Source organism: Echinococcus granulosus, assembly GCF_000524195.1.
Source record: "Echinococcus granulosus chromosome Unknown EG_S00321, whole genome shotgun sequence".
In the NCBI taxonomy this organism is placed as follows: domain Eukaryota; kingdom Metazoa; phylum Platyhelminthes; class Cestoda; order Cyclophyllidea; family Taeniidae; genus Echinococcus; species Echinococcus granulosus.
Window position 1 is genome coordinate 4,990 of NW_020170701.1, and position 9,331 is coordinate 14,320.

At 44.5% G+C, this 9,331-nt stretch overlaps 2 protein-coding genes across 2 annotated transcripts; both read right to left on the bottom strand. All coding sequences in view use genetic code 11, as the record gives it.

Moving 5' to 3' along the window:
* Nucleotides 1–1,540: 1,540 nt before the first annotated feature.
* EGR_10988 (hypothetical protein) lies at nt 1,541–2,026 on the bottom strand (the record flags this gene model as incomplete). Its single annotated transcript, XM_024500237.1, has 1 exon — nt 1,541–2,026. The coding sequence occupies one exon, from the start codon at nt 2,024–2,026 to the stop codon at nt 1,541–1,543; it is 486 nt and encodes a 161-aa protein (XP_024345348.1).
* A 5,774-nt stretch (nt 2,027–7,800) lies between these two features.
* Nucleotides 7,801–8,855, bottom strand: EGR_10989 (hypothetical protein; the record flags this gene model as incomplete). Its single annotated transcript, XM_024500238.1, has 2 exons — nt 7,801–7,917; nt 8,739–8,855. The coding sequence occupies 2 exons, from the start codon at nt 8,853–8,855 to the stop codon at nt 7,801–7,803; spliced, it is 234 nt and encodes a 77-aa protein (XP_024345349.1).
* Nucleotides 8,856–9,331: the final 476 nt, after the last annotated feature.

The window sequence follows — 9,331 nt, forward strand, 5'->3', positions numbered from 1 at the left end:
CGTCGCATGTCTCTGCTGAACTCGGTCTGCCGGATAGTGCGCCTATATTACTATGCCACTTTCCTCTTCCGTATTGAACTGTACAATCATATTGCTGCACTTCTTCGTGCCAGAGTGCAACTGAATGATCAACCTCCTTCATTCTTTTTAACCAGGTGAGTGCCCGATGGTCGGTTCTAACAATGCACCTCCTCGCTACCAAGCAATGTCTGAAGTGTCGAACCACTGAGTAGATAGCAAGTGGCTCACGTTGCCTTGTCCTTTTCTGTTGCGTTATTTACTGAGTCTGGTCCTCGCGTCGGCGATGACGTGTTCCCTGCCTTTTTGTCCCCTTGTGAGAGTACATCACCCACAGCCGCGTCGCCCACATCCGTATGCAGTATGGATGGTGGGGCGTCCGATTCGCAGTTCGGTAATGCTAGAATCGGTGTGAGGCAGAGCGTTTGCTTCTGCTCTTCAAACGTCTCATCGTACTCTTTTTCCCACCTCATTTTCTTCTTCGCCTGCTTTTCGGTTAATTCATGTAGCGAGCTGGCGATTTTAGTAAAACCTTTAACGAAACGCCTGTAGTAATTTGCCAAACTTAGGAAACTGTGGACCTCTGTCTGGTTGGATGCTGTAAGCCATATCCTCACCTGCCTTGCACGGTCTTCGCTGACTGCCATCCCATCTGACGCGATGTATGCCACAGAAAATTGATCAAACTTTGCAGCAAACGGCATTTCTTTGCGTTCAAGGATAAGCCTGCGTCTCGTAGACGGTCCAAGGCTAGTTTCAAGTTGGCGTTATACTCTCGAATATGTCCACCAAAAACGAGAATGGAGTCGAGATGGATTATGCAATGCTTTGGGAACAGGCTGATTCGAGTTGTTTGCATCAGGCATTGGAAGGCGGCCTCAGCGTTGCAGAATCCAAAGGGGATCGTTTGGAATTCACAAAGTCTGTTTGGCAACAGAAAAGCTGTCTATTCTCTGTTCGCTTCTGCCACCTCCACTTGCCATTATCCCGACTCCAAGTCTGGGGTAAGGAACCACTGCAACCCATGGAAGGAGTGTAGTGAGTCGTTAATGTGGGGTAGTAGAGTCGCATCCATCTTGATTACAGCATTCAACTTCCCACAGCCGACGCATAATCGTAGACTACCATCATTCTTCTTTATCAGCGTGATTGGTGAGGGCTATGACGACTTGCACGACTTGGACAACTTTACAACCTCGCCTCGAATTATCCCTTCAACCAGACTGTTTGTTTCTTCTAGGAGAGGTGGTGGAATGCGTCTGGGTGGTTGCCAGATGAGTGTGGCTTCGCCAGTCCCAATCATATGCTTGACAATATTTGTTCGTCTAGTCTATCACCTTGTCATGAGAAGATTTTCGCATACTTAAGTAGGTGCTTACGAAGTTCTTTCCTATGGCCATTGGAAATGTGGATCAGCTGCGCACAAATGTCATCTAAATTGTTCATGGAAATTGCTGCAGCTTAAAAAGGGTGTTGCAGATGTTATCTGCGTCATCTTTAGGTGGGAAAGTATCTGCGTTGGTCACGGTGACGTGGTGGGTGGAAAAGGTTCCTTCTGCCAAATTGAGGTCGACTTTGGCGTAGCGAGCATGACCAGTTGGCTGAGCGAGTTGGTCTTTATGTTGCAAATCTCCTCAACCATAGCGGAAGGTCGGACTTCATGTCTGGACAGGACTGTTACCCAGTTAGCGACCTTGTTTGGAGGACAGCCACTGAAGGCACCTTCCTCCAGATGTTGAGGGTTCTTAGCGTACTCTTCGTCGTCCTCATCAGCTTCATGAAAACGGTGGAAGAAGTCTCTGGCGAGGATTGATTTTACCCAATCGAAGACGAGCTGAGCCAACGTATGGCAGCAATGATTAACGTCGGTATCGTGAGTGATGCCGGCGTCGACTGTAGCCAAAAGTAAATCATGGAGGAGAGCGTGGAGGATTGGGGCTGTTCTTTGGCACTGAGGATGGAGATGGAGGTTGAATTTCGCAGTTTTGATGCAGACTGTGAAGTTCATGTCATCCCCGGAAGGAGATAGGTCTACTGGCGCTGTTACCAGTGTGAGACGAGGCTCGTAGATCCTCCCTCACTTGGCCCTCATACTCTTACAGCACCCAGGCTGATTTGGTTTCGTCATGTTTATTAGGTAAAGTAGTAATGAGAGCGGATTCGAGTACAGGGTGGGGGAAGAGGGGTTGGACACGGAACCTTTCTCCGGATTGCAGTACGTTGACAGCTCCTCAGTCAAAGGACCATTTAAATAACATAAGTATTGCAGCACATTTGGCTTCTTGGGTCCTTCTGTACCTGCGCAGTTGCATTCCCACCTTGCCTCCTACATAAGCGCACTTCATTGCAAGTCCAGAGCAGATTCAAAAATGCTGCGTGATTTGATAACACGGATTTCATTGAGCCGTTAAATAAATAGATGAATGATTGTTTTACCTTGATAACTTGCAACTGATAGGCATACCTACCCTCTTCATTGTGTGTGAAATCCATAACTCCTGAAGTTTATTCCTTATCAGATGTATGGAAGCAAATTAGCTGATAGTCTTATGTATCTTGTGAGATATGGATCGTTGGGCAGAGAGCATTGTGCCGTGGAATTCACATTATTTGATTTGTAATGACATTGCATTTATCAGGAGCTAAAGAAACTGCACTACTCATTTCGTGGCAGGAGGCATAAGATGTGTCTGCTTGGTTTCCTCCGCCTTATGACTCAACATTAGTAGCACCGCGGTGACCACACCAAGCAGTTGCTTCTTCATAGGTTATCCGCAGTTAATTCCACAGTCACTGTCACCATTGCAGTAGAAGTGTGCTGGAATTGGCGAAGATGCATGCAAGTATGCAGCATTTATTGGCAAAAACACTTAGACCAAATAAAAGGAAGAATTACTTTGGCAGTCTAAATTTTCGACTAATAAAATATGACTAGGTGGGGCGGCATGACCCTCTAGTCATGTTTATGGCAGGTCATGTGCATCACCTCCCAGCTCTCCTCTACTTAGGTAACGATGCCTCCTCATTACCGACCACAGCTTATTGCGAATTCAAAGGCTCAGGGTGCTAAACTCATGAAGGTATTAGACTATTTCTACCTCTTAGGCTAATTGCCAAATCCGTGTCAAAGGAAGAAGGCATCTGCGGTAAAGCTAAAACAGCGCCGACTCTTGGTAGACCATCAATTTCGTGCTTCGCACAGTACCTTCCCATAGAAGGTGGTACAGCTCTAGGGAATCGGAATCGAGTTCACAGAAGAGCCCACCATATATTTCTGAAATAAATCTCCTTCATCATATACTGTAAAGCTGGTACTTTCATATGATGCTACCTTCGGTAAATGTTACTGCGTGAATTATTTCTCCGCTGCAGTCAGCCTTAGATGGAATGCAATGTTTGGAAATCTCCTCAATATTCCCCACCACTACTACGTGGCATTATTCCACCAGTGCAAACTCATGATGCCTTTCAGCCTGTCTTACAATCAGTCATAATTCATGCAAAATTCTTTTTATTCGAAGCAGAGGAGTGGTCGAGAATAGTGTCGAGTGTCGAGAACAGCCTCAAGGAGAATGAGGAGGCCACCTAGTTTGTACCTCCGCTTGACGGCGTAGTCTCTCATTCCACTCCGTGCACCAGTTACGAGGCTTCTCTACTGGTATCACTGATTACTACTTCAGGGAAGAGTTGGTGCGCCACAATACTCATACCCTTCATCATTCATTTCTTACCTAATAAATGTTTAGGGCACTTAACCCCAAACCAGTGGTCGGTGTATTGCCGCGTTCGCATCACCCCAATCTCGCACCCCAAATCATGGATAAAAGAACTACATATTCTAGACAGTGAACTGTGCACTTACCAAGCGTTTTAACAGTAACGCTGTTGAGGTAAGTTTAGTAATTGCTTCTTAACTGTGAAGTTAAAACCACTAAACTTAATGGCATGAGTTCACTTGTCAAATTATATAAGGTCCAATTCCAAATGCTATGGTTGGGCATGCAAATACCAGTCAAAAGTAAAGCGAATCACAAGTACTTTTCAGTGTAAGGATTGCACAAATACATGGCTATCAGGTTAAGATTGAAAAGGCGCCATGAAAGGGGAAGGTCAGCAAGAGGAGAGGCTACTGAATATGGCCGGCAGATTAAGGATACCTTTGCACCGAAGGAGTATCCTAGCAGCTACTCTTCACAGAATGCTCCTGCAAAATGATGATAAACAACAGTCTAAGAATTGGGTTGTCTTCCAAAAGCAAATTAGTTAAATGGCCCAATGAGAAGGCGAGATGATTAATGAATAGTGGCATTGATCGTTCACGAGGATAAACTGAATAACCCAAAACAAGCATGCATTTATCCGGTGACGTTCCTGGTTGGAATTCTCGTTTCAATCCCCACACTCATTGGTGAGCTAAATTCTAAATATCTACTGCATCGTTCTCTTTGCCAGTCGTGAAGCTTTAGTAAGGTGGCATGAAATCCACGGGAGGTTACACTTGCACGTGCCTTCCTGTGGACCAACTTGGGTGCGTCGAGTCTAACAACCGATTTTAAAGTAGCCACAGTGACCCTGCCACAATTTCCCTGGTCTTCGAAAAGGCCACATTTTCCACTCTCCACCACGTCTACCTCCACTTCACCATCTTAACACCCATTAATTGTCTGGGCTAGTATTTCCACTACCTGTTTCGTGTGTTAGCCCAATCATTCAGCATTGAGACATTGACATCACTGTCAAAAGTTAGTCTTGATCTTGGTACGCACCAGTGCAACTCAGAGTGATGATTTCACTCCACTACCTACATCCTAGCATGAGTTTGGAAATTGAATCAGCTACTTTATGGGAAACGGGTTCAATTTATGTCACTTACTACTCATTTAAATCGTTCCACGTAGTCTGCAACAGTTGTTTCAACTGACATGACAGTCGGCTGACCAAGCAGAAGGCGTCTCATTGGGTGGATGTTAAATTCCCTCAATAATCACTCTCGATTGGCATTTTCAATTGTATGATCAAAATGGGCACCAAACATAGCCCTGGTCTAGACTGGCAGCATGCCGCCTCGCACTTGCGAAGCTAGATGATCCACCGGAGAGTCGGGGAGGGTGGTGGAAAATTGAAAATGTGGCGTCGATGGGGCCGTCTAGAGGGGTCTAAAGGACGTTCTCTTACTGCAGCAACCAGCGTCACATCTCCAATTAATCTTGACAAGTTTTATGCCAAAGCGGAGCAATTATTTGGGAAGGAATATCCAGAGAGTGAGTGACTTCAGGATACGAGTGTGATATAAAAACAATATCATTTGTAAGTAGGAATGTGCTGTTTTCCCTAGTTTTGATACATCAAGGTAGACTGATGGGCATTGAAGTTGGCTTGATTTTCAACTTCAAGCAATTCTTGCGTTTGAACTTCCTCGTTGTTTGAGCAGAACAGCAAGAGGTAAGGAAAATGGGGGTGTTGTTGAAAAGGGCACCTTGGGCACTTGGGCCTCAACTGTGGCATATCACATTCATCACTCAACCAGAGGTAAATTTGACCTCCGTCTGACCAAACTGCTGCAATGAATTCATGCAAGATTTGCATGTCAGTTTTACTGATTAAGAGAAGGTAGGCAAGCACTCTCCAAACTTTCTGCAACGGAATTGATTTGTGCAAGGTTTTGAAAATGTGGTTTAATTTAAGTGCTTAGGTGGCGATATGTGAGGTAAGAAGTAAATGAAGGTGGAGCTCATTCCTGAGGTAAGTAATTGACTAAACGAAAAATACATGTCGATTGTGTTGCACAAATTGCAAGAATCACAGCTCCCCTGCCGATACGTAGTTGTGCCGAGTGCGCCGGACAGGGACGACCAGCAACCCATTTTGCGTCGCCCTTGTGTTGAGCGGTAAATTACAAATAAAAGGGAATTATTTGTTGGCCTGAACAAGTTGCCCATATTTTTAGACTGATGCATTTCTGGAAATAAAATTTGGTGACAATTTTTGGCAATTTATGCATTATAATGTTTAATTCATTTTGCTGATTTTCAACTGGTCTCCAACGAACAGTTTTCGGCAGTTTTGGAGTGACCGATTGTTAATCCAAAATTTTCTTTAAGAAAATTTATCGGAAGTAGGAAGGAAAATTCAGACGTAAATCTGGACTACAAGTAAGGTATGCCACAATATCTCCATCAAGTAGGACGGGCTCTTCGTTGAAACGCATCACAGGAAATTGTTCTTAGAGGAACCGAGAAGGTTGTGGAACAATGTCTTAGCAACGTCGGAGGAAGGTTGCCTATTGAATTCCCACCAAAATAAGCTAAGTGATGGGGAGAAATAGTTAAGCAATTTTACTTACTCTATTTGCTAAGTTATCCCGAAGCCATCCCAAGCCCACCTATGTATCAAACCTCTATCTATCCACCCATCTAAAGCACGTTTAACAAATCAAAGGTTTCTGCAAATTAGCGCGTGGGAAGATGAAACATTCATTCAGCTTCTTTGCGACTTTTTGTCTGTTAATTTTCTGTCTGTCAACTAGTTACAGGATTCTTTTTCCATTCCTGCCAATTCTTACTTGTCTGGAGCGCTTAATAGTTAAAAGAACCGTATTTGATATTTTGCACCCAGATGTTGACTCTACAAAATGTTTTGCTACAGGCGGCCCCTTCATACGACCGCACACAATGAGGCTGACTGGGGCAGTGTCATTGTTTATCGTAAGAGCTACTTCTTTTGATCGACTGCAAGAAGGCGTTGATTGTTTACGAGGATCCAGTGATTTTACATTCCAAGCCAATAAACTCACCCATTCCACTCACCACTCTCAAACTAGGTGCAAGCACATATGTGTTTGAAAGAACCACCCTAGTTCCAACTCACTGAAAGAAACTAAAGTTAGAGGATGGTTTTCTTAAGCACCAAGACTGGTAACTGTTAGGACACTTTTGTGTTTCAGGCAATCTCTGAACATCGAAAGTGCTTCTTTCCGGTAAACACCGATCAAGCAATTGCGGCAGGCACGAAGAGAACTTTCTCAAATTTTAAACATGAAGGCACTAACACCCGAATCACATGGACTGTTTGGCTAGTATGACGACAGTATAAGGCTCACTTTGCTCGGCGCTAGGTAGACACTAATCACAATAATGGTGTCAAAAATGGAAATTTGAAATATGAAATTGTGGTGGTAAAACAACCGACACACTACCAATGCGACTAGTAAGGCCACAGTCACATGAGAAACATTTCAACTGGGTGTTCCCTATAATTTCTTTGAAGAATATGAGCACAGTGGTGAGGGAGAGATGCAACTTAGAGGATAAAATAAGGGAAAGAGGGAGTGGTTTGTCTTTCACTAATTCTGGAGATTTTCCACCCTCTTAAATGCTCCCCTCAAAAGGAATCAATTTTAGAAATTGCTTTCCTATCAAGTGACCGAAAATTAATTGCTGCTCTTTCGGTAAACACGACCACTTGTTGAAAGTTGTAGGGACTAGTGATGTGTGCGCGATTGCCCATGGGCATGTGTTACCAGACGTTGATATGACCCAGTCAATCAGCACGGACGACTTCACTGTGCTTTCCACAGCTTTCCTCTCACCCCCAACCTCCATCTCTAACAGCGTCGGTTAAACTCTACGGTGTGATAAAGTTGGCAGACTTATTCTTGCATCGTATAATTCCCACTTGAATCAGAATGCAACCGATACGACTATCACTGCTGGAAAGGTAGCAGTTCTTGTGACTCATGAAAGTTGATAACTAACTTTCTTCAAAGTCATTACGTGTGAGCGCCTAACGATCTGCATCTCCTAGACCAACTACATTTGAAACGCTTTGTGCTTGAGCTGGTATCATCACTTCCCCGAACGAGTGTGGAGTTGTCAGGCGCAGTCTGAAGGGCGTCTGCACCTACAGGGAGGATGGATGATGTGAGAGGTGATTTCATGAAATATCCACATTCTTTGAGGATAGATCGAAGACAGTCATGCAACTCCAGGCATCTGAGGGTGTGGTAGTGCATACCTTTGAGGTGTGCAGTAGTTAGTTGATTGATTGGGATAATCGCGGACACAGTACTGCGCCCAACCAACGCTACAATGCCTAGGCCATTTCTCACTCAGGAAACGCGTAGCAAAATGAAGTGGACCGAAGCACAAAGTACTACACTTTGAAGTCAACTATCGTGTGTCCATCCATGTAACACCCATCTACTTGTCCTCCACGAACTTCCCTTCTCACTTGGTGTGGGTTTAAATCAACAGGTTCTCCATACTCGTCACACATGAGAAGTTACCCACACGTCAGTCTCGGCATCTTCTAAGCAAACGCGATACCCAGACGTTCACAGCTTGAACGGGGCATGTTCCCTGGTGTACTGCTTCTTCCAATGGGTGATTCATCATCACTACCATATTAATTTAACCGTTTCAGGAAGATGCGTTCTTCCACACCACTTTCTCCTAACGCTACACACATTGTCGGCGACGAAAAGGCGCTCAGTTTGGAGGCGAATTGAAATTCGTCAAAGTGGACAAGTCTGCGTCGAACCACAATCAAGGGACGCTTTGTGCATGTCAAGTGAGAGGAAAGGTGTTGACAGCACGCTCAAGGCTACTGTGTTCAAAGGCTGCGCGCAGCTATGCTTTGTAATACATGCCAACTCACGTTCTAGTGGGCTGTGCAGGCAAAACGTCACTGAAGCCTGTTTATCACCCCACGCAAGTGCCTACCTGGGCGTCCTGCATGTTCGCATTTTTGGACATCCCGGGATACTCACTTTTTGGCCAAATTCGCCTTTTCTGGACAAACTTGGATTGACCATTCTCAACTATCCCCGATGCATTCATTCTCTCTCGTGTTGCAACTTGCTTGCTAATACGCTTGTCCGAACTAAAGCCATCCCTTGTTTCTCGATTGGGATAGTAAGCAAGCAAGAATGCGGCCAATATAGTCATGGTAGCTAGTCAGTAATGGACGCTTCAAAATCCGAATCGTACCTAAATAATATAATAATATAATCTTTTCTTGACAAACAAGCACATTTCTTCATAGCGTTGCTTGTGAACGAAGCCATCATACCCTCGTGATTTTACTGCTTTAGTGATCAAATACATCTCCACTCGCTTCGAAAGCGTTGCCACAACGGAAGATTCAACAACCATAATAATCAGTGCTATTAAATAAAGGGCGAAATGGGCTAAAAACACAGCATTCTCATTAAACACTAAGAGTCTCATAATAGAAAGCCATGGGCGTTAAAAATGTCCCCGATTTCGGGTTTACCACCCTACAATGGCTTGCAACTACCCGACTACCATTTGCG